At 58.7% G+C, this 24,440-nt stretch overlaps 1 protein-coding gene across 4 annotated transcripts; it reads right to left on the reverse strand.

Annotated features, from left to right (window-relative positions):
- Positions 1–6,502: 6,502 nt before the first annotated feature.
- RAB36 (RAB36, member RAS oncogene family) lies at positions 6,503–20,004 on the reverse strand. 4 transcript variants are annotated; one of them, XM_061169319.1, is made up of 11 exons: positions 19,938–20,004; positions 19,152–19,234; positions 16,232–16,323; positions 14,456–14,521; positions 13,959–14,060; positions 11,900–11,964; positions 10,341–10,396; positions 9,382–9,459; positions 9,026–9,116; positions 7,576–7,705; positions 6,503–7,338 (listed from the first exon to the last, which is right to left on the reverse strand). In XM_061169319.1, the coding sequence occupies exons 2-11, from the start codon at positions 19,218–19,220 to the stop codon at positions 7,182–7,184; spliced, it is 906 nt and encodes a 301-aa protein (XP_061025302.1). In that variant the 5' UTR covers positions 19,221–19,234; positions 19,938–20,004; the 3' UTR covers positions 6,503–7,181. The 4 variants fall into 4 exon arrangements, with proteins under 4 accessions (XP_061025302.1, XP_061025303.1, XP_061025304.1 ...); XM_061169321.1 differs by having other exon boundaries at positions 7,180–7,338; positions 7,586–7,705; XM_061169320.1 differs by lacking the exon at positions 14,456–14,521.
- Between the last annotated feature and the right edge of the window lie 4,436 nt (positions 20,005–24,440).

Raw genomic sequence — 24,440 nt, forward strand, 5'->3', positions numbered from 1 at the left:
GCGAGCGCGGGGGAAGGGCGCGGGGCTGGGCGCGCCGCTATTGTGTGCGGGGCTCCCGGCGCGCGCAGGGTGGGCGCTACCTCCGCTAGGCCGGGCCCACTAGCCCATGGCCGCCGCCGGCGCGCTGCTCTCCTCGGGCTCGCCCAGCCGCCGCCGCCTCCCCGCGCTGCGCTTGGCCCGCCCGCTCACGCCGCACTCGCGCCCGGCCCGCACTCGGTGCCGCAGGAAGGGGAGGGCCGGGGGGCGGTGGCCGCGGCGCGGCGGACCGAGCGGGAGGGCCTCTTAAAGGGGCCGCTCCCCCGCCCAGCCGTGGCCCTGCCAGCGTCCCCGCGCCTGGGAAAACCGAGGCCCGGACGGCGAGTTCTGCATTCCTGCGACAGGAACCCCTGGGTCCGCATTGCCCCCCAGCCCGGCAGCCCCTCACCGGCGTCACGGCTGAGCGCGCCCCTAGCGGACAGGTCACCCAGCGGTGCCAACGGACCTCCAGCGCTGGGGTCCCGGGGTGGGTGATGAAGCAACATCTGCCACACGGGACTGTCACAGAGATAATCAATAGGAATTTCTCCCCAGGTCACTCAACACCCACGTCTCCCTTCCTGCGGTCCTGGGCCAGGTGTTTGCCTGACTCCGAACTTATCTCTGTAATCTGCCTCTGAAGGGGTCGCCAGCCTCCACTGGGACGCGCAGGGCTGGGCGGAAGACAGCATAGCCCAGGCGGGCAGCGAAACAAAATCTGTTCTCGTCCCCCAGGGAAGCCCAGAGATCTTAGACACACAGCACCCTGGAGGGTGTCCAAGGGGCGCCAAGTGAAAATACCCCAATCAGCCTGCTGGGTGAGGGGATACGGAAACAGGATTTATCGACCAGAGAACCCGGCTTGAGTCCTGACCGCCTCTGCCCCTCTGTGCCTGCTTCCTGGGCGTTGAAATGAGAACCAGGATACCTCCCCACCCCCCTCCCAGGCCCCCGCGGCTGTTGTCCCTGCACGGATGTGAGGGGTTGTCTTGCCTTCCCCGCAGTTCCAGTGCCACCCAGAGCGGATGCCCTGACATCTAACCTAGAGGAACAGAGCCCAGGGCCGGCCTGTTTGTGACCTTGGCAATTCCCTTCCCCTCTCTGAGCCCAAGTTTTGTCCTCATATGTCAGATGTGAGCACCATGTGTAAGGCAACCAGATAGGGCAAACATAAAGCATGTGCTGTTCCTTCCATGGTTGCCTTTAATGTTGGTGCCCTGGGAGACTGGCAGGAAAACCCTGGGGGCGGGACTGGCAGACACTTCCAGGCACAGCTCACTGCCGCCCCCTGCAGGCTCTCCACCCTCCTGCTGTCACCCCTCCCAGGCCCCATGTCCCCTCCCACTCCTCTGCAAGGCCAACAGGGCCCTTGTAAAGCCTGTTTTGCAGGTGAGGAAACAGGGGTTGATGCCCTGACTTTGTGGCCAGCAATGCGAGGCGGGAATCCCAGCAGTGCTCACATCCTGAGGACCTCTTCTTCAAAACGGGTATAATAAATCCTGACCTCCCAGGGCATGGCACACAGCAGCTCAGCATCAGTATTAGTTGCCTTCCTTGGATGACCTGCTCCCATCACCCAGGGAGTGGGTCCGACAGGACTAGAACCCAGGCCTCCAAAACCCCATTCCCTGGCTGTCAGCACGGAGAATCCCAAAAGCACAAACATTTTTTCCCCCTTGCTGACAGGGTCTCTCATTTTCCAGGGGGAATTGTGGGCTCATCAGGGACATTATCATTAAACACCTGGGAAAGAAGAGGATACTTTGCGGGGGGTGGCTTCATCCATCAGTGAAGTGTCCCTTTCTCTGGTTTGCAGGCCCCAACTCAGCCCCACCTTAAATATTGTACACATAAGCAAGCTCATATCAGAAACTCTGACACTGTTTGGTTTGGGTTTGCAAGCTCTGTTCTCTTGGTAGAGCAAGTGGCTTGTTGGGCACAAGGACACTGCAAGATAGTGGCTATCTCCCCATGGGACAGCTTGTTCTGGCCCCAAGGACACTCATCCCATCCTCTGAGCCTTCCCTGAAAGCACTCCTACCCTGGGTCTCTGGTCCTTCCCCGAAGAGCTTTCTTATCATTCCTCCCTCCTGAGGAAGGGAAGAATGAGGAGGAAAGTGGGGTCCATGTATATAACACTCTGTAATCCCCCATTTGGTGTCTGTCCCCAGCTAGATCTAAACTTCCAAGAACAGAGGTCTGTCTGTCTTGTTCCCCAGTGAACCCCCAGTGCTTACGACATAGTAGGTGCTCAGCCAGTGCTGGCCCGGGTGGGAGCGCAGAGCCCAGGGAGGAAAGGGTGAGGCAGGCAGAGCCAGGCCACAGCAGAGGTGTGTGGGCCTTGAGGGCGGGCATCCAGGAGGAGGCAGAGGTCAGGGGAAGGCTGGCCGGCGAGCTGGTCCTAAAGATGGGGACAGACAGGCAAAGATGGGGAGTTCAGAGTTCTGGGTGTGTCTGAGGAACAGCTGGGTAAGGGGGTGAGGCTGGTGTGGGCTGCAGGATGTCACATCAGGGGTTTCGCACCCGTGAAAACCATCACCACAATCACCACCACTCCCAAAGATGGGGTTTTTTTTTTCATCTAAAAACTAAAATGGAACAGGAAAGTGGGATTGTTGGTGATGTCCCCTCCTCAACTTCCTTTATTTTCTGGGATATGGTTTTGTGGCTCTATAATTCATTTCACAATCTCTCTCTCTCTCTCTCTCTCTCACACACACACACACACACACACACACACACACACACACACACACACACACACACACACACTCGTACCCTCAGCAGCAGCTCTAGTGGTCCTTGAACCCAGACCAATGTTCTGGCAACCCCTCCCCGAGGATATCCGGTCCCTTTGCTGGAAGGAGCGGCTGGGACTCAACGGCCCCCTCTACTGGACAGAACGCAGAATTTCCGATGCCTCAGAACCCTGGGGATGGAAACAACCCCAACGTCCGTCATGGGAATATCACAGTGGAATATTATATGACCATGAAAGAAAATGCAGCACCAATACATGCTAAACATTGATGAACCTTGAAAAAATTTATGCCAAGTGAAAGAAACCAGTCATAAAGGGCCACATATTGTATGACTCCATTTACATGAAATGTCCAGAATAGACAAATCTATAGAAACAGAAAGTAGGTTGGTGGTCACCTGGGGATAGGGGATGGGAGGAATGGGGAGTGACTGCTAATGGTCTCACACAACAATAAGTGGGGACCATATTTTGCTCCTTCCCTGCCTTGTCTGTACCCTCCTCCCCACCCGCTTTGGGGGCAGAGGCTAGAGGAGGGCTCCCTCCAAACGGGATATGGCCACATGACCCCCATCTGTCATCTGTCATCCATCAGCCCCAGGGAGCTGCGGGCAAGATCAGAAAATGGGGGCGATCGATACAGCTGTTCTCTAGCCCTGCTCGTTGCTCTGTGCTGGATGGTGCCTGGCGGGGTGCCTCTTCCAGGTTACCAGCCCCGGCCCAGAGTGGGTAGCCGGGGTCTCTGAGGGACTTCCCTGGCCAAGGTCTCTGAACAAGTGAGCTGTGGGCCTTTCCTCCCAGGCCCCCTTGTCTGTAACTCCACCACCTCCTGCAGAATCAATTCTGGATGAAGCCCTGCAGCGGGGGACATCCCGGCCGAGTGCCCAGGCTGCCATTTCCAGCTTCACAGAGAAGAAGGGGCTGGGACAAGATGAGCTGGTTCCTGAAGGCACGGCCAGTGACATGGTGCAGGCTGTGGCTTCCAGTGGCCAGAGGCCCAGAGCACCCTCAGGCCAGGGGTGCCATCCACCTGTTGGGGATCAGGGAGCAGAAGGAAGGGTCTGCAAACAGCAGCCTGGGGACAGGCCGCACTACCCTGCTCCCTCCTGGGGCGCAGGCTCAGACAGGTGGCTGTTGGCCCTGAATTCTGGGAGGCGTCTGGATGAGGGGGTGGAGCCTGGAAGGAGGCCGTGGGACAGCCACGCTCCCTGTCTGCCCGACATATGGGAGGTGACAGGGGAGGCCACAGCAGATGGCAGAGGAGCCCGGGGGCTGCTGGGAGAGTCTCGTCTCAGGGCCTCTTTGGGTGACGTGCGCCCAGGGCCCCCTGCCCCCGTCTCCGGGAGCCCCAAAGGCTCAGAAGATGAGGGCCCTCTCTGAGCTGTTGCTGCTTCTGAAATCTCCCCCACTCCACACCCCACCTCTCGTCCCCACCCTGGGCCTCCTGGGTCCCCGAGTCCCCTCTGTAGTCCCCAGGCCAGGAACGCCTGTCACCCTGGCCTCTCCCAGGTTCTTATCTGTGTGAGGGTGTGAGTGGAGCAGGTCCCCTGCCCATCACCATGCTCCATTACCTACATCTCAGGTGACCTCAGGTGTCCAGCTTAGGCTGCCCGGGTCCCTCAGGAGAGCGCAGTCCCTCTGGGAGTGGCTCCCATCCCATCGTCAGGCCGAAGTGGGCATTGGGTGGATCCGAGGCCCCCCGTTCCCTCCAGAGGCCACAGCAGTGTCGGGGAAGGGGGAGGCTCCCGCTTGCCAGGAGGCCGAGACCCCCACCCTGCTCTGGGTCACTGCAGAGACTGGTCCCGTGGCTGTGGGGCTGGGGAAGGACCAACTAAAATCACAGGGCTCAGGGAGCAGGGTGTGATGGGGAGCGACTGATTAGCTCGTTAGCTCTGCTGTGGACCCTGAGGAGGACCAGGTGTGGGACCTGGAGTGGGATTCCCGCTGGGATCAGACTGCAAGCTGGCGTGGGAGGCGGAGACAGAGGAGGGACCAGGAATGCGGAGGAGAAGTGCTCAGCTGCATCCTGTCACCTGGGCTCTGTGCTCAGCCTCCTCTCCAGTTAGGCGGGGACAGGAGGTCCTGATACCCAGGCCACAGGGTCACTGGGATGAAAGGGGCTTCTTCCCCCTCCACTGAGTGCTCAGTAAATGGGGGTTCTGGCTACTCCCCCAAGAGGCTGGATGGCCCCATTCCTGGGTGGCCCCTGCTATGGGCCAGAATTCCCACCTCCAATGGGCTGGAGGCAGTGGTGGTGCCTGCATGTGACTCCTTCCCCAGGCCTGCACGGCTTTCCCTGGAATCTTCTGTGTCTGGCTCTCACCAAGCTCCTCCCAGGAACAGACCTTACGCTTGAGCCCCTACAGCCCTCACTGGCTGCTGCCTGACTTCAGGAGCCTCTGAGTGAGCAGTGGGCACATCCGCCTCTGGCCACCGAGGAGGGCCAAGCACAGGACTGTCCCCAGGAGGTTCAAGAAGAGGCATCTTGGTGAGAGTGAATGTGTCTGCCGGGAGACTCAGCGGGATTCCTGTCTCCCTACTACATCTAGGTGAGCACCTGCCGGGGGCCTTTTGTCTAGGAGATGCTGGGGAGATGAGGTCACAGGGTTGCTGCCCTGGCTCTTAGGGTCCCACAAGGTGGTGGAGGGGGGGATGGGGGAGAAGCCCAAACATGGACACCACACCCAGAAGTAACAAGTGCTGCGGGAGCCATGCGGGCTCCAGGAAGTCCTCCCAGAGAAGGCGTGCCTGAGCTGCCGGGCACAGAAGAGTCCTGGCACCTGCAAAGACTAGTGATCACGGGTGAAGGCTGGAGCACAGGGGCCTGCAGGGTGGGCTGGGGCGGCCACTGAGGGGCCTCGAGTGCCAGGGTGAGAGAAGCGAAGGAGGGAAGGGGCCCGGGATGGCTCTGAAGCTCTCGCATGAGGCCCTGGGTCTCCGCCCCAGAAATTTAAGTGCTTGTAGAGGATGTCTTTGTGGACTCGTGGTATCAGTGGAACCACAGCAAAGTGGTTCTGCCACTTCAGAAGAAACACCGAACAGTTGGGCACACACGGAGCAACAGGAGGAGAGTTTCACAAAGGGCCATTTGGAGGGGTGGGTGCACATGAGACAGTGGTCCTGGCTCGGGGGCTAGTGACAGCAGGGTGCATTACCGCCCCCCAGTCCTGGGGCCTAGAGGGGTGGGGGACGGAGCCGGGAGGGTGCCAGCCCACCTGACCAGGGTCTGCCATCCTGACGCTGTCTGTGGTGTGCCCCAAACCCGGTCCTGGTGCACCCTGAGACAGCCTGCCCCTCAAAACTGGGTCTGGTGGGCCAGCCCACCAAAGGCCCAGCAAGGCCTCTGTGGGGAATCCCGAGTGTGCAAAGCTATAACTATGAGGATGGTCACTTCAGTTAAAAAAAAGCTAAAAGCTGGACACAAGCCAACTGTCCCACGGCCGGGCAGGGTGAATGGACTCTGGCCCATCTGCATGAAGGCAAACCTGCAGCTGCTAAAGGGACATGCAGGCTCGCTCTGGCAGTTCCTCGGAATGCGGCCTGCCCTGTGGGCGTGGGGAGAGGTCACTCTGGTTTAACAGCAAACAAGGCGCCGAGGTCGTGGCCGTGCTGTGTAGGAACAGGAGTCCTACCCGCTGCAGACGAGGCTTACGTCCGGGACCGCAGGGACTGTCACTGCATGCAGAGCTCTGTGCTGTCTCGTTTCACAATAAGCACATATGCCATTCCTTTAGGAGTGATTTATATAAAGAAGTATCTTCTATCTATAAAAAAGGAGAGCTAAAAGTGTGGTGAAGGGGGAATGAAGGGGGAATGAACAGAAGCTGCCGAGTCTCCCGGCGGCTAACCACCTGGCTGCCCGAGAAATGCTCACCATCTACGAGAAACAGGCGGGAGCCAGACGTGCCACCTGCCTATGGCCATGGAGGGCAGGATTGGGGGGCACACACCCAGGGCTGGGGAGAGTGGGGTGGGTGGGGGCTCAGTAGCCCCTGAGGAGGAGCAACACGAGGGCATGGAGAGGGCTGGGCGCTCTGGGCGGGAGCTGGGGAGGGGAGGCCTGGGTGCTCCTGCCCGATCCGGGTTGCAGCAAACAGGGAGCCTTGACTTCAGCAAGTCCCGCTCGCCTGGACCACCGAGATGAGGAGGATTCCGAGGCCGACCCAGGAAAGTGGGGAAGAGGCCCGAGGGGATGCTGACTGTGCCCAGGGCGAGCGCTGTGGGCCTGGGGGCACGTGTCTGTGCCTGTGGTGCTGAGCCTCCCGGGGCCGGGGGGCTGTCGGGTGACTCTGTAAGTGCAACTGGCCTTCCAGATGACAGCCTCAGTGCCCCCACCAGCTGGGCAGCCACTGGGGGCCTTCCCTGGCTCCCGATCCGCTAAAGAGAAGAGGCGGAGCCCTGGGGCTCAGCACGGTGGGTGTTCCATGTCACCCTCCAGGTCACTGGAGGCACTGCCCACACGCATGCAGGCAGTGGAGGCCTCTGACGCAGGCTCAGCTAACAGCAACCTGGGCTGGAGGGCCTCTTGCTGTCCTGGGTCTCGGGTGGGTGTCCCTCCATCCCTGTAATGAGGGGAGAAGTCACCTGGCATCAACCAGGCACCTGCAGCTGATGGGGGTGGGCGTCTGAGCTGGCAGGTGGGCAGGGAGGCTGCAGGCTGGAGGTCAGAGGGATGGGGGAAGGGGCAGCCAGGAGCCAAGAGCAGAGGGCGACAAGCCAAGGGAATGGTTGAGTCTTGGGCCGGAGGGTGGTGGACGCGGATTTCAGGCCGCAAGCCTCTCCCCAGCCCGGCCCATCACCTGCACGTACGGATGATGTCCCCGTCGCCGACCTGCGGCCGGGCACTGCTCCTCCGCTCCAGGTCCTGCAGCACCGAGTGCTCAAAGGCCAGGGCGGCCACGCGGCTGAAAAACGCCTTCACATTCTCCCCTGTGGGCACGGGACAGCCATGACCCCGGCCATCTCTGCCCCTGCCCATGGATGCAGTAGGGGGTGGGGGAGCCAGCAGTGTGGGAGCCAGGACAGCCCCCCGCTGTGCAGGGGATGGGCTCCCCACCCTGGCCACCTGCCCTGGCCGCTCCTGAAAATCTCTGAGCCCTGGTTTCCCGGCATCTACTCTTCCAATCAATTGCTACTGAGCACCCGTGGGCCAGGCACTGAGCTGTGTGGGCCTGCTTTCCTGTAACCTTTGAGCACCTCTCCAGCGGGCAGCCATGAGGATTAGAGCCACTGGCCCCCATGTGGGGTCTTTGTGCCTCCTCCGCCAGGAGGACAAGACCACCCATCTGGGCACAGGGCCGGGCCCAGCCCCCGACACGCATACTGCCCTTGTGCAGTTAACAACCTATACCACCGCACAGGGCAGTCCTTCTTGGCCCATAGGGAGCTCTCAGGGAACATGCTGTTACTCCAATAAGAGGGTGGGTTCTCACAGCCTCAGGGACACCGTCAGGAAGGAGCAGAGGGAACTGGACATGGGGGCTGCCACCTTTTTGTGTTGGGCTGGAGGTGGTACTTCCACTCGCACTCCTGCTGCCTCACCCAACCCCTGGGCAGGTGTCCACGGTGGCCCCTCGCCCGGGGTAAGGACTCCCAGGTGTAATTCCCGAGTCCCCACAGCCTTGGGGCCTACTGTGCCCCAGGCACTGAAAGTTATTTCATTTCATCCCCCCAACAACCTGTTTTCAAAATCTGTTCCTTGCTTCTCTGCATTTTCTCATTTTTCCTCAGTGAATCATATGGCTTTTATCATTTAAAACACGTTTTTCCATTAAAAATAAAACGAGATTGACAGCAACACCCCACTTCCCAGATGAGGATGATGAGGCTCAGAGGCGTTGGGGGCCGGGGTAAGCAGTGCCTGTGGGCGAGGGCAGCTCAGGGCCCGGAGACCCAGCGAGGCTGGGGCAGACTGGGTGGGGTGTGGGGGAGGGCTGGGGGGCCGTGAGGGATGTTTGAGTGCCTTCTATGATGACACCTGGGGAAGGGAGGGACAGCCGGTCACTGGCCCCTCCCACCTGTACCAGGTCAGGGGCAGGAGGATGGTGTGGTTACAGGTGAGGCTGCGTTCCAACCCCAGCCCCACCACTGCCTCCCTGAGACTCTGGACGTGACCTCACAGGGACGGGATGGATGTGCCCCACAGCAGCCGCGGGGGTCTCACTAGAGAACACAGGTGTGCCACTCCTCCCATCCAGGGCAGGGCCCCCCACCCCCGATCACCATGGCGGCAGCCCCGCGCCCACTCACCGGTCTTGGCTGACACAGACCAGTACTCGGCCTGCATCTCGTTGGCCAGGCGCACGGCCTCCGCCTCCGCCTGCTTGCACGCGGCCCCTGACTAGGAGAAGCGGCCCTGCTGACCCAGCTCCCCGGGCCTCGGCACCTGCCCAGAGGTGAGCCCGGCGGTCCCAGGCGAGTCTGAGCGCCAGTGTCCCTCCCTGATGGGACGAGCCCCGAGCACTGGGAACCGAGTGCCCCTGCTTTCAGATCCCCGCCTGCAAGTTCCCACCTAGACACATCCGAGTCACCCTCTGCTCTGCAAGCCCAGGCTGAAGGGGCCGCGTTTCCCGAGGCCGCCCCTGGCCCTGACCCGCTCCGCTCACCAGAAGGTCCTTCTTGGTCCCCACGAGGAACAGGAAGCAGGCGCCTGGTTCATTCTCCCTCAGCGCGTCCTCCAGCCACTGCCTGGAACGTGGGGGACAGGCAGAGACGGCACCCAGCCCCCCAGGGGCTGAGGAAGCCAGGATGGGGTGAAGCCCGGGTCCTCCCAGGGCCGGGGGTTGCAAGGAGGGGAGCTTGACCCGAGCTGGCCTCGGGGGCCTCGGTTGGGTGGGGACGCAGGAGCGCTGTAGTGGGAGATGAAGGCCCCGTCCCGGCCATGGCTCTACCCTCGCCCTGGGTGAGTCCTGCACTGTCACCAACTGGAGTGACCAGCCTGGCCTCCCTCACAGGGCTGGAGATGCGGCTGTGAACACCCCAAACAAAAGCAAGGTGAAGGGGCTCTGGTCCGTCAGCTGATGAACACTGGCTCTTTTTTTTTTAATTAAAAAAAGTTTTTTTTTTTTTTTGGCCGTGCTGTGCGTCTTTTGGGATCTTAGTTCCCTGACCAGGGATCGAACCTGTACCATGGCGGTGAAAGCACGGAGTCCTAACCATTAGGCCACCAGGGAATTCCCAACCCCCGGCTCTTGCCCAGATCTCTGCCTGAGACAGCAAGTGCCCAGTTGTGTCCCCAGAGACAGGGCCCAGGCGAGGTGAATATGCCAGGCCCCTCGCCACAAATTAGTAAGGCTTTCAAGATGACAACAGCAGAGCACTGAAGCCAGTGTGCGCCATTCTGCGCTGGCCACAGGCCCAGCTGGCCCTGCCTTCTGCTGTAGCTGCAGATCTTGAAGGATAAAAAGGCAGCCAACAGTCATCGGCCCGTGGGTGGCGGGTGCTGACCAGCGAGCTTGGTCACCTGTACCCACTGTCAGGGGCCCAGCTCATGGCCCAGGTTTAGGGAGCCCTCCAGGCAGCTTTCTGGGCCCAAGGGTCCCACGGGGGCTGCAGAGCCCCAGACTTGCCTGGTGTGCTCCAGGGTCTGCATGTCAGTGAGGTCAAAGGCCGTGATGATCACTGCATGGGGTGGAGGGGGGAGTCAGGAGCCGGTCAGTGACGGGGGAGGCAAACACGGCGTGACAAGGGGGCTCCCGCGGAACTGATGGGGATGACGGAGGCTGGGAGGGAGACACCCATGGCCGCCCTGGGGACCCAGCCCCCCACTCTGATCCACACCCAGCGGCCCAGCCACAGGGGGCTCCAGGGAGGCAAGGTGAGCCCCTGTGTTCAAATCTCCCCTCTGCCTCTTACGGCTGAGGGAGTGCGGGTGAGGCCTTGACGCTGAGAGCCTCAGCCTTCGTCTGTGACATGGTGAGGACCACAGCTACCTCTAGCTCTCAGGGTAGCTCTGAAGACTAAGCTGGAGCAGCTGTTTTAAAGCTCTTGGCCCAGGGCCTGACGTGGGGCAGACTTTCCCCCACTGGCAGCTATGGTCGTGCGGGCGATTAGCAACGACCAGCTTCAGGGGAACAATTTCTGAGGAGCAGGGTGGGCAGGAAATTGGGAGATGCAGCCCCCTCTCCCCAGCTCCTCTCATCACTGCCCTGTCTGGTCCCCTGTGCCCTGGGTGGCCCCATGTGGAGAGCATTCCAGAGGGCCTGCTCTCTTCTGGCCCCAGGGGTGTGAGCCGGGCTGGACGTGGGCCTCCCTCTGCACCTTGGCTGAAGGCTGCAGGAGGCCCACCCACGCGCCCCGCCCTGGCAGAGGGGCTGAGAAGTGAAGGAAGAAGCTGATGGTGGTGGTGACCGTGGCCGGGCTGCTGTCTGCAGGGCTGTGCCAGGCGCTTCACGCCTTATTCCCAGGGGGTGTCATCCCCCCGAGAAGAGAGGCCACAGCAGACGTGGCAGAGCTGTTATTCCAATCCACAGCCAAGGTGCTCGTGGTTTCCTGTTTTTGCTTTTTTCAAACCTTAGTGAAAATGTGACTTTTAACATCATTGTTGAGTGGACCTAACTGTACCTCATCATCTGAGTCCGGTTTGGATGCCTCGGACCGCTTGCTCTTACCTCTCACTGAAACCCTTTCTCTCTTCTTCCTGGTCAGAGGAGGGGGCTTATGCTGCCACTGCCTGCTGACCGGGAGGCCTGCTCAGGGCTGGGGCGCCCTCAACAAGGATGTGGTGGGCGAGGAGCCCCGCTGGCCCCCACCTGGGGGCCCACCTCCACTCCTCCCCTCCAGCCAAGCCCCGCCCCCCTGCTCCTGAGTTGACTCTGCTCTTCTTTCTGGGGTCTCTGCACAAGCACTCCCCGCTCTGAGCATCTTTCTGAGCTGAAACTGGGGCTGAGACTTTCAGGTAGCACCCACCACCATGGATCCCTAAAGCGCGTGGCTGCCGAGGCTGGCCTGGGCCTGGCTGGAAGACGAGGACCCGCCCCATGTTTCCTCAGTGGCTCTCAGAGGACAGATTTGGTGCCTGCATGGAAGACCTGGGCTTCTCGCTGTGCGCCCGGCAGGGAATTCACGGGGAGCCCCTGCTGCACATGGTTGAGGCCCCACTGTTGCCGTCACCCGGCTGCTCACCCTGGGCACCCCGGTAGTAGGCAGAGGCGATGCACTTGAACTTCTCCTGTCCTGCTGTGTCCCAGCTGTGCCGTGACCGAGAGGGAGGGGGAGAGAGAGAGAGAGGGAGAGAGAGAGAAAAAGGGAAACGGAGAGGTGGCAGGTTAAGCCATTGATCACAGTGGCTGCAGCCAGCAGGCTTGTGGGGCCCTGGGCCGGAGACCCACGCGCCCGCACCAGCTGCATGGGTGTCACGAAATGCCTGCTGCCAGCCAGCCAGCCCCACCCCCAACTCCTTATGATTCCTTCCTTGGGCGCCCATGGGGAACCCCCTCTCTGGATGCACTGTGCTCATAGGGGAGGGGCACGGCCTTAGCAGTTCCACTGCCCAGATGAATGGAGCTGTAGCTCAGTCCCTTCTGACTGTGCCATAAAAAAGAGAATGTGCTCCCTGATGTGGCTGCTCTCAAGATGTGAAAGTCCACCTGTAGAGGCGACCCCGGGAATGGGACTGGGGCTCTGCCACTTGCTCATGTGTGACTGGGGTGTGGCTCCACCTTCCCCATGGCAGTGGAGGGGACGCTCAGCTCCCTGGGTGGGGTGCGTTGTCTAACAAGGACATGGTTTGCTTCTCTGATCAGTTAGCTCTGGCTCTCTGGAGGAGCTGAGCCCTGGCTCCATGGGAAAAAATGCAACAATTGATTAATGATGTCTGCCATGGGCACAGTAAAGATAGAGGAAGTTACCTGCTGAGATCTACTTGCCCTGGTTTAGAACAAGGCTGGAGGTCAAAATGCAGGGCTGAGTCTGAAAATCCACCCTTTTTAAAAATCAACACATCAAACTTTAAGTTTTCTCAGTAAACTAACAAGTAGACAAGCCATGAACAAGACACCAATAATCTGAAAATTTTCCAAGTGATCCAGCATGATGCAGAACTGTTTGGCTCTTTCATTAATTCATTCACATTTCCACTTCTGAAGAATACTCTGGGTGGGAGCTGGGAGGGTGGCCTGGCGGTGGGGCCAGTTGGTTGGCTGGCAATGGCCTCAGTGTAGGACAAGGAGAGGCCGAGCCGGGAGAGCCCCCTGCTTCCTCCTGGGCCCTCTAATTAGACACAGCTGCCCCCAGCAGCTCGTGCTGCTTCACTCTCCTGCCTCCTCATCCCCTCGGTCCTGCAGCCCTGTGTCTTCACAGCCTCTTCTGCTCTGGTCTGACCCTGTACACCCCCTTGGGCGAGGTTTGGTGGTACCATCTGCTCCAGGACTGCACTGGGGCTGGTCTCAGAGGAGCGGGCACTGTCTCGAAACATTAGGAGCTGAAGTCCACAAGGGGGCGAGCTCCACCGCGATCACCGCGATCACCCCAATCACCGCGATCCCAGGCCCAGCCCGGGGCATGGAGGCCTGAGGAGTGAATCCAGGGAGCAGGGGTGAGCACCAGGGACAGCGCAGGAGGAGGGGACCAGACGGAGGCCCAGGGAATGCCCGCAGGGGCAGCCACGCAGGAGAGGGCCGGGCTGGAGACCAGCAGGTGCCGGAGGAGAGTGGCTCTGGTGGGAAAGCATGAGGCTGGGGGGAGACCCTGGGCTATTCTGAGGGAAACTAGAGGGGAGGGGCCGAAGCCGGGGGTGGGGGGTGTGTGTGTCCCTGAGAGGCCAAGGCATGGGGTCTGGCAGGGAGGAGACAGACACACAGACAGAGGGAGAGAGACGGGGGAGCGTCAGGCCCCAGTAAGGCCTGTGGACCGTGTGGCCTCCGCTAGAGCCCAGCATGCAGGGAACGGTTTTGGCCCCGTTTTTCAGGTGGGAACAGAGGCTGGAGGGCTGAAGTGACTTGCCGGAGGCCGCGCTGCTGGCCTGGCAAGTGGGATCACAGAGGGGCCGCGGGGAGCACCAGGGGAGGCTGGGGGCGGGGGCGGGCACATCAGGCTGCAGGGACTGGGGCAGCAGAGAGCCCAGCTTCAAAACTGCCCGGGGCTTCCTGCCCGCTCGCCGAGGGCTTCCCCGGGGTCTCCCCGGCGTCTCCGCGAAGCCCTCCACAACCATATGATGGGAAACGCACGAGGCACGGTGACTTACATCTGGAGGCTGAAGGGGATCCCGGCGACCTCAAAGCGCTCCATCTCAAAGTCCACCCCGATGGTGGCCTTGTAGTCACGGTCGAAAACATTCTTGCAGAACCTGTGGGGGCCGAGGAAGCCATCAGAGGCCGCGTGTGGAGGCTTCACTCCTGACAGTGAAAGTCCGCCCTCAGGGAAGACCAGGTGGTGATGGCTATGGAGATGGGCCACAGAGATAGGCCATGGGCGACGGAGCTGCCAGCGGGAACTCCGTGGGGAGAGAGGCTGAGGCAGCAGGAGACCAACAAGTGGATCAAGGCAGTGAAAAGTATCGCGTCTGCTGGCAGGGAGGGCAGGGAGGGGAGCCTGTGGAGGGGATGGTGTGGCCAACGCCAGGCTCCTAGGACGCCGCACTCCCCGCGGACCCACCATCTCCCGGATTTCTTGCACCCCCTCCCAGCAGCCACATGGTCTCCACTACGACATGTGACGGAGCCTCCCGGGCCGGTGGCGCACCTGTGGATGAGGCTGGTCTTGCCCACGTAGAGGTCGCCGACCACAACCACCTTGGAGAGTTTGAGCCTGTGAGGAGTATGGCGCGGTGCTCTCAGGCGCGGTCACGAGAGCATCTTCACGCACACGGGCCCCTCCTTCCCTGCGTTCCCCACTCGTGATGGGGACAGGTCACCTGTGACACACTCTGGGATGTCTGTCCCCCTCGCTGGCCCTCAGAGGGGAGGGCAGGAGGACCTGCATTTGTTCTGGGGACTCTGTACCCCTGACCCCACTGGGTCCACGTCCCTGCCATGAGAATCACAAATGGGCACCATGGGAGGCTGAGTCTTGGGCTGAGGGAGCAGCGGGAAGAGTCCCAGGTGGGCCTGTGTCCAAGCTGGGCCACCTGCTCCAGAACTAGCTGCTGCCTGGGAGCAGAGTAGACACTGCCCCTCCCTCGAAGACGTGGCCAGGTGAGCTGCACCAAGTCACCAGGTGACACAGAGGTGCCCTCTTGCTGTCTGCAGGTGGAGGAGGCTGGTGGTTTGGGCGTGACCTGCAGTCCCAGGAATGCTGCTGTGCAAGTGCAGGACACATACAGAGGGAGGGGTGGCTGCTCTAGGTGAGCAGGGTCCCCCCTCCCCAGGGAGCCTGAGAACCTTAGAGCCATGGCCCAGGCGTGCAGACCTGAGTCCACGACATGCCCCCAGCCTGCCTGGCCCTGGAACGCCCTCCAGGGTGATGGTGGTGTCCTGGCAGGCACACAGCCCCAGGCCCTGTACCCCTGCCTGCGTCCCCTACCTCGGCGCTGCATCTGCACTGCTAGTTCTATATGTGTGTGTGTGTGTGTGTGTGTGTGTGTGTGTCTGGTGTTTTGTTTTGTTTTGTTTTTGGCCACACCCACGAGGCTTGCGGGATCTTAGTTCCCTGACCAGGGATCGAACCCAGACCGCGGCAGTGAAAGCACAGAGTCCTAACCACTGGACAGCCAGGGAATTCCCTGCGCCGCTAGTTCTGGAGCAGGTGGCCCTGGCTCTGCTTCTCAGGAGGAGTAAAGGTGCTGCCGCAGGGCCACTGGGTTCCCCTGTGCCCCAGTTTCCTGGCCTCCCAGCACTGAGTGTGGGGAAGGGTTGGGAGCTCCTTGGTGGGAAGCCCCTGGTGTGGAACCAGCACTCCCCCAGCAGCTGCCGCCATGCTCAGCCCGTGACCATGGCCACCTCGGCCATCCTGGCTTCACTGTCCCCATGTGACTTTTGAGCTCAGCCTTCTCCCTGAGCAGACCATGAGCCCCTCAGGATGCAGGGCGGAAGCAGGACCCCGCACCTGTTTGCTAAGAAGGTGTGACCACGGCAGGACACCTGTGCCGCAGTGCCAGGCGCCCTGAGGCAGGGACGGGGCGCATACGTGCCTCTCCTTCCTGCGTGTGGCCTGGCGAGGAACCCAGCGCGGAGTTCAGGAGCACGGTGCGGGGGGCACCCGCTCCGCCTGGGCAAGGGGGCAGGTGTGGTGGGGACTCAGAGGAGACCCCGGGGACCCAACACTAAGTCTGAGGCCTGAAGGGCAGGAAATGCTTCTGGAGGGAACAGCTGTGCTCAGACCTCGGTGCCGGCCTCACCGAGGGGGGAGCTGTTCCTGCAGCAGGTGCGGCAGGTAAAGCCGGATAAATGGCTGATGCTCCTCAGGCCTGTACGGGGTGGCGGCGCCCGCGTGGTCTGTGTACGAGGCTCACATGTGCATCCACACACTCACACGTGCGCTCGGTCCTCCCCACCCTCCCCTGGCCAAGCCGGCACTCACCCGACGGTCCCTGTATTCCTGTGCTGGCAGGCGGCGCTGACCTGCCCGTGGAAGTGCTCCCGGAGCTGCAGGCAGGCAGCGGGCGTGTACCACTGGAAACAAGACAGACAGACAAAGAGACAGACAGGTGGGCACATCACCCTGCAAAGCTCGCCAAGCGGGCAGCAGGTGTGACTTACTTCCCAGAGCTCCCTCCTTCCTGAGCCTCTGTCACATCCGTCCTCTACCTTGTCAGCGACTCCTAAGACTCCAGGGTCTTGTGAGCCCCGAGGAGGAGCAGTGGGACCAGGACACACCAGGGAGCCCAGGCGGGGATCCAGAGAGCTGTGTCCCGCTGGGGACAGCTGTGCCCTTGCTGTGGGTGTATCAACCCTCTGCCCCCTCTGGGCCTCTTCCAGTGAGAGGAGGGGTGGGCTGTAAGGGCCCTTTTAGCGCCAAGATCCTCCTACACCTTCTATGGATCTCTGATGCCATTTTTGTTTTAAAAATATGTATATCTGTGCATGGAAAATGTCCTGGAAGGCACTTTCACCTTCCACATTTTTCAGAAGGCAGAACTGGGTAGTGGTCTAAGAGCAGGACCCCTGTGTCCACCCTCAGCTGCTGTGTGACCCTGGGTAGTTGCCTCATGTCTCTGAATTTCAGTTTCTGCATCTGGAAAACCTCAGGGACTTGGGGGCATAAAACGAGGTTATATTTGTGAAGCCACCAGCGCAGAGCTGGTCTGGCACATACATACTAAGTGCTCAGCAAAGACGCCATGACACTTATCGAATGCAGGTTTGTTCTATAATTAGAAAAAATGATATTAAACAAATGAAAGGTGACCATTACGTTTTGCGGTCAGATTGGCCAAGGCTAAGTGTGGGGCATGGCCAGGATGTGGGAGCAGGCCATGCTGGAGACGGCTGCTGTGCTCTGCTGTGGTCCCTGGGCCACCCCTCTGTCCTTCAGGGCCCCTGTGGCTCTGCCCTGGTCCACCTGCCCTCTCGGCTCTGTGTGACCAAGGCAGCAGGGACGGTGAAGGAGCTCGGCCAAGGGTGAGGGTGGGACCTCACAGAGCCCATGTCCTCATCTGTAAGGTGGGGACACCCCTCACGGCACCTCTTGGTCTGCTCACTGGAGGAGCAAGTGGGCAGTGCAAATCAGCACTCAGCCCAGGGCCCCCGGCCACGCGAAGATGTGTGGCCACCTCTCGGGAAACCTGGCTGCTTTTCCGTCCACTTCCGTGTCAGTGTCAAGCTGGGGGCCGGCCAAGACACGGCGGTCAGTAGAGGGGTCCCAGCACTTGGGACAGATTGGAGAAGTGTGCTAGGGAAGGCTGGCAGGAAGTGCACAGAGGGAAACCGAGGCACATGGGGTGAAGGAAGGACTGGCCCCACCTGACCATGAATTGCTCGGGTCTGAAGTGCTGTGGCCCTGGAGTGTGGGATGAACTTGGCCACAGGCAGTTGGGGGAGAATCTCACCTTCTGTGGAAGCAGGGATGCCCTAGCCTGCCTCCCAAGGTGGGGAAACGTCAGAGCTCTGCAGTCGGCCACGGTCGGGTCAAGTCTGGGCTCCCCCACACCCAGCTGTGTGACCTCAGGCAGTCCTCCCTACCTCTCTGAGCCTCATCCCACTTTGTAATTGGGGTCCTTCATCCCATGAGACCGGGACTGTTTTGTGCCGATCACGCTTCCCTTCTTTTGGCTTTTTAACCCCAGTCCCCGTCATCCCCAGTCACCACTGTCAAGTTCAGAAGAGAAGCAGCTGCCTGGGCCTCTGATGAGATGGAAAGTCCTGGGGGCACTGTCCACGGGTCTAAGGCACCGAGGCTTTCTCTGTGCATGTTGGAGACAGAACTCGGGGTGGGGGAGAAGGCAGGAGAGGGGGAAGAGGAATGACTGCGGACCCCAAATACCCAGAGCCTACCCTCCTTCCCCCACCAGCCTGGGCACAGATTTCAAGACTCAAAAGAGAGGATTTCTCCCCCCACACACAGCGCCAACCACTGATGGCAGGATCTTAAGCATCCTTCCAGATACCCTGCACGTAGAAGCAAACACGTGCATTTCTTTTCTCCTGCTCCTTTTCTCACACGTGGTGCTCAACAGCTTACTTTGGCTCTCATTGTGCATCAGCCCCTGAGAGGTGCTCATGCCTCCCAGAGTCTGTGTCAAGAAGCAGCATTTTGCTGTCTAAGTGGCCCCCTCTCGAGGACATTATGTTGTGTCTGACCTTCTACTTTACAAATTGCTGCAGTGCCTGGCCCTGAGCGGCTGGAGCAGAGGGTAGGCAGGAGCATCTGCAGTGCTGGGAGACATTATCCCGCTGCCCCCTTGGGAGGCTGTGCGGATTTGCATCCCCTGCTGTGATTAATAATGGATTTTAATACAGATGGAAGAGAGCTGTGAGTTTCCAGCAAGGACAGAAAGCAGAATGGTAAGGGGTGAGAACTTTGGATTTGGTGTCAGGAAACTGGAGTGCTGTTTGATAATGTCATAATTAAAATGAGAAAAACAGTGACCACACTTGGGCAAGGGAGCTCCCTTTTACCATGAGCCAGACACCCAATGTGAGAGGAATTATTCTTCTGTACCAGCGGCTCTGAGAGGTTGAGTAACTTGCCCGCGGTCACACAGCTTAATGACATGCAGGATTCACACCCAGGACAGTCTGACTGCAAAGTCTGTGCCCTTAACATCCATGCCACACTGCCTCCTGGTGTCACCTTTCACTTGCTGGCCCACCTTGGGCAAGTCAACGCCAAGCTTCTCAAGAAGTCTGCTTGCTGAGTCCCTGGGGTCTGTCAGTGAGGGACTGACCTCCCCGATTCACCTGCTTTGTTTCCAGTGGTGAGTGAGGTGGGGAAAGCCGGATGAGGGCATGGTGTCCGGAGAGTAGTGCACATATCAAGGGCTGGCGTAATGCCTCCCTACCTTAGGGAAGCTGGTGATGACGCGGTCCTGGCTCACAGTGGGCCCCAAAGGCATCACAGAGGACCTCATCCTTCCAGGGAGTCCTGTGGCCCCAACAGGGGGAAGAGAGTTAGGGAGCTGTGCAAATCCCTGGGGACTCCCCCAGAGTTGATGCCTAACGTTGCAGTAGCTTTGAAAACAGGTCCAAGCCTCCTTCTCTGTCAGGAATGTCGGGATGCCAGGGGTCATCTCTCCAATCTGCAGGCAGTGTGTGTTGGGGCACGGGGGCGGGTACCAGGCCTGCCACCCGGCCTGGGAGTCGAGGAGACCTGAGTCTCCTGCCCGATGTCCACCAGGAGTGGCCCCTCCCTGAGCTCAGCTCTGGGCTGAGTGAGGGAGCACAGTCGCCAGGCTGTGCACACAGCCCGGGCAGAGGAAGTAGAGTGGGGAGGGGTCCCCTGCTCCTGCCCCTTAAGGGATGAAGACTGTGGGTATGCAGGGACCTCAGGGTTCAGCCCACAGGCCTTTCCCAGAACCACCCCAGCCGGCACCGGGCCCCTCCCGCCTATTCCACAGCCCCGGCTCCTTCTCCCTCCCGCCCCCTCCCCACTGGGTGGCCTTGACCGAGAGAGGCCTGTGGTCCTCCGCATCGGACCGTCTCTCCCCAGACCAGCACTGGGGGCCCGGGGTGTGCGGTCAAGAAACGAGGAGGCCCGGGGCCCAGGCCGCTTTCAGGTTATGCAGTGGGAGGTGGGCGGGGGATCACGCGGGCGGGAGAGGGTGAGTCCGAAGGGGCGGCTGACTCACCTGCGGCGGCTGCAGAGGCTCCTGACGCTGCCTAGTCCGGAGGGTCCAGTGGCCGCGATCACCATGGCAACGAGCACCACGCGGGACAGGCTAGCGTCTGACGAATCCGGGACGTCGGGGATGGGGCTCACAGCCAAAAGTGTTCCGCCAGCGCCTTGCGCCACGATCACCATAGCAACCAGAGCCTCGCGGGAGACTCCGGGACGCGGCCCGAGCGCCGGTGATCACCATGGCAACAAGGGCGGGGCCTGGTGGGCGGGGCCAGGGCGGCCAGGGGCGAGGCCTGGGCTCCAGGGGCGGGCCTGGGCGGGGCTGACCGTGGAGAGACTTGCGCACCTGGCCTCCCTGATGTCACCATGGCTGGGGAGGGGTGGTGGTTCAAACGTGGAGGGAATTATGTGAAGTGTTTAAGTACTTATTTTCATAATATAGCAAATGTGATCTTCTTCTTGTTGTGTAAATATTTCGTGTTTTTCTTGTTATCTGGTAGGGAGGGATCTCCAAGATCCCTTGACTTCTTTCCGTCACATCCCGTGTCTGATCTATCAGTAAATCCTGTAGGTTCTACCCTGAAAATTTGTCCAGTATCTTCTCTCTCCCTCCTACTTCCTCTGATCTCACCATGATCCCAACCATCATCATCTTCTCTCCCCTAAACTGGTCTCCCTGCTTCCACCCTTGCTTCTATCCTATTCCCAGTTCAGCAGCCCCCAGGGATCCCTTGTTAAAACACAGATCAGATCATGTCAGTCCTCAGCTCCAAACCCTCCAGTGCCTCCTCATCGCTCTTAGATGAATAAAGTCTTTACAATAGCCCAAGAGGCCCCATGTGATTTGCCCCATTTATTCTCTTAGCTCATCTCCTACTGCTTCCCACTCCCCCCCCCCATCCCACACATGCTCCACTGGCCTCCTTGCTGTTCCTCCAACACGCCAGGCACCGGGGTGCTTGCATCAGCTGTCTCCTAGGCCTGGAAGGCTCTGTCCCCAGATAGCCACATTGCTCAGATGTCACCTCTAGATGAGGCATCCTATTTACAACTGCCGCATCCTTCCAACCCCTTATTCTGCTCTATTTCTCCCAGGCACTTAGTATTTTCTAACACATTATATAACTTGCTGTTTATGTTGATTGTCTGTCTCCCTCCACTGAGCGCAATGAGAGCAGGGGTTCTTGTGTATAGTCCACCCGATTTATTGCATCAGCCAAACAGTGCCTGCACATAAGCAGGCATGGAGTGAATGTTAAATGAGTGAACAAATATTGCATTTACAAAAAGAAGGTGAACACTGTTTGAAGTATGCTGCCATTACATTAAAAGGTAAATGAATTGTATTTACTCTTATAAATTTAGTTTATCAATGGAAAGATTCCAGTGGTTGCCATAGATAAGGACGATCTGTTGGCCGGGGACCAAGGAGGGAGGGAAACATTACACTTTTCATACTTTTTGGATTTTCTTCTATGTGCATATATCACCTATTCGGTAAATAATTCAAATGAAAATAAACATTTTGGAACAGAGAGAATACAATAATATCCCCCGTCTCGGCCCTTCTGGGTTAGCCCTGATGTATTTCGGTGTGCTTCATAACTTTCCCACAGACACTTCCTCCTCTCTGCAATCATGGCATAAGAAAAGGCTCTTGCTGTAGCACTGGCATTTGATCGCCCTGCAGTGACAAGGAATGGACACGCCTTCCATTTCCTGACCTTCATCTGCATAGTTCTGAACCTAATGATGCCTGAATATCATATGCCTTGGCTTCTAGAGCTTACGCTACAACATTAATTTCCATAATTAATGGCTGTTTAAAGGCTGACCTGAGTCACTGAGCTTCTGTGAGCTAGTTTCTGTTTGCAGAGAGAGGCACGTGGGGCTAGATGGCTTCCAGAGGCATTTGTGAGACGGTAACCACAGAAATGAGATGGTAGCTTTGGAGAGGAGGACCGTGTATGGGACAAGGGAAGGGGATGCAGACACTGATAATGTTCTAATGGTGAATTCACAGGTGCTTATTATATTTTTATGTCTCACAAATTAACATATATGCTACATAGAATGTTATGTGTGTGTTTGCAAAAATAATAAAAAGGAGATTGAAAAACAGAAAATTGAAGGACGATTTTACAAAAAGACTCTCTGTAACCAAATCCTGAGAGATCTGGGATTCCCAGCTTTGAGAATCTACTTGATTCAGCTCCCTGATTTCACAGGCAAGGAAACGAAGGCTCACACATTCCAAAGGATTTGCTTCGTGAGTTAGAACTAGATTTGAACCCAGATTTCCTAAATCCCAGCCCAATGCTCTCCACACCACCTTCGTAAAAAAGCTAGGATGCTCTAGGTTAGACAGACCCTTCACGACTTGGTCCTTTGAAGGACAGCAGTAGGGGCAGACATCCACATCACAAAATGGGGTCCATGGCACACAGATCGAGGTCAGTTACCTTCGTTTCAGAGTTAAATGTGCTGGAGGCCGAAGCTTGGTGTCTTTGTTAGTGAGTTTCACTGCTAAGGGCAGAGGCGTCAGGGTGAGCTTCCCTGAGTTGCTCAACTTCCTCCTCAGTTTACTCTGGTATAAAATGGACCTGACTATGTACTTCAAGGGTTTGTTGTGAGGATCACACAAGATGGTGAAAGTGCTTTGATTATGAAGCTTGACTCAAATCCATTAACCATTCACTTCTTCTACACTTACTGAAAGGCCTCCTGGTATATTCCTGGCACTGGGGAGGCAAGGAACCAGGACCGAAGTGGCCTCCACCCTCAGGGAAGTCTGTTGGGGGAAACAGACAAGCAAGTAGAGAATAAGAAGAGGGAAGTGTGCCAGTGGGGTAATTAAGCTATAGGATCACTCGCTAATTTGGAGTTGGGGAGAAGGTCGGCTTCCTGGTGGAAGAGTACACCAAGTTGTGTCCTGAAGAACAAAGAAGTGGATAGTGTTACAAGCAGCCCAGCTGCAGGAAAGAGTTAGCCATTTGGGGGATTAAGAAATAATCCAGCATGTGTGGAGGAGGCCATCACCTAGGGCCTCGAGCAGTAGGCTAGGAGTCTGGACTCTGTCCTGAGACCAGTGGGGAGCCCTGGGAGGGTTTGGTGTATGTGGTGGCTGGCTCTGGCTTGCTTTCAAGAACAACTGCTCTGGTCAGCAGTGCATTGAGTCCACTGCAGGGGCCGACCTGTGTCGTCACCAGCCAGTCAGCCTGCCGAGGAAGGAGCCTGGACCAGGGCTAAGCAGTCCTGGGATCAGGCCTGAGTGATTCAGCAGAAGCTACTGAACCTCTTTGAGGTTCCTGTCCGTAAAATGGAGAATGTTATCACCTCACAGGTTTACTCTGAGAATTAACAGCGTGCCAAGTGCCCAGTACAGAGAAAGGCGCACACAGACACTTCCCTTCTGCACTACGAACAAAGCTGAGCCGCCTTTGTTCCCCACAGTAACCCTGTAAAATATCACCACCCCCACTTTACTGCCGGCCCTGGCCTGGGGATGTTCGCGCCTGCGCGGTGGGCGCCAAATGTGCAAGAGCTGCGCGGCTGACGCCGCTCGGGGTCGCCTGGCAACCGGGTCGCCTGGCAACGGGCGTGCGCTACAGAACCTTGCGCGCTGAAGCAGGTGAGTCTGCGGCGGCCGACAGGGGCCAGGGGCCAGGGGTCCCCAGACCCACCCAGTCCTCATCAACAGGCCCCGTGCCCTCCCACCCCAAGGCAGCCCATACCCCTTAGATGAGGGTAGGCCCCTGTCCCTGGCGCCCACCGTTTCCTGAGAGGGGAGCCCCGATCCCAAATGGCCGGGCCCCCTCTCCTCTTCCAGCCCGGCCCCCTCTCCTCCTTCCCTAGTCACCAGTTGCCCGGAATCAGAGTCCGGTTCACCTCTCTTAGTGGAGTCGATTCCCACAGGCTGGGGCTTGTCACTGCCACTAAACGCAGTCACAACCACCATCAGCTTAATAATAACTCAGCCAAAGTATCTGGAGCCCTGGTGAGCCAGGCTCAAGAGTCTCAGTGAATATGGCAGCTTGGCGGGGGTCGGGGGTTGGGGTGGGGGTGGGTGCTATTATCATCTCCCTTTTGAGCTGCAGAAAGACACAGAGGAAATAACTTGTTAAGGGCCACCCACTGGCTTGGGTCTGGAGCCCATTCTTAACTACTAAGCCACACTGCCTACAGTTGCTCAAAGTGTGTGTGTAATAAAAATAAATCACACTTTAACCTTATTTCCTTCTCTATGGATGTGCCGGAAGCATCCGACTGTGGGTCCCTGATGGGTGAATGTGCTAGACCCAGATTTGAACATTGGTTCCTATCCTAGTTCGTGACCTCCACAGCTCGTTGTCCCTAAACCTCAGTTTCCTCCTTCATAAAATGTGGGTAATAGAAGTCCCCTCCTCCTGGGGTAGCTGAGTTGGATATTAGGTATTGCTGGCACAAGATAAGCACTGAATGGAGCTGATACAGTGTTTGCTTATTTGGCTTAGTTTGTGTTCTCAATGCCTTT

Source organism: Eubalaena glacialis, chromosome 15 (genome assembly GCF_028564815.1).
Source record: "Eubalaena glacialis isolate mEubGla1 chromosome 15, mEubGla1.1.hap2.+ XY, whole genome shotgun sequence".
In the NCBI taxonomy this organism is placed as follows: Eukaryota; Metazoa; Chordata; class Mammalia; order Artiodactyla; family Balaenidae; genus Eubalaena; species Eubalaena glacialis.

What these genes read in the sequence shown, in the direction of transcription:
- RAB36 (XM_061169319.1), bottom strand. Translation starts at nt 19,220, where the DNA reads ATGAGGTCCTCTGTGATGCCTTTGGGGCCCACTGTGAGCCAGGACCGC. An exon ending in CTACTACCGGGGTGCCCAGG is followed by an intron (nt 10,397 to 11,899) that starts GTGAGCAGCCGG and finishes CACCCCATGCAG; the next exon opens with TGATCATCACGGCCTTTGAC. An exon ending in GACATCATCCGTACGTGCAG is followed by an intron (nt 7,339 to 7,575) that starts GTGATGGGCCGG and finishes CCCTCATTACAG; the next exon opens with GGATGGAGGGACACCCACCC.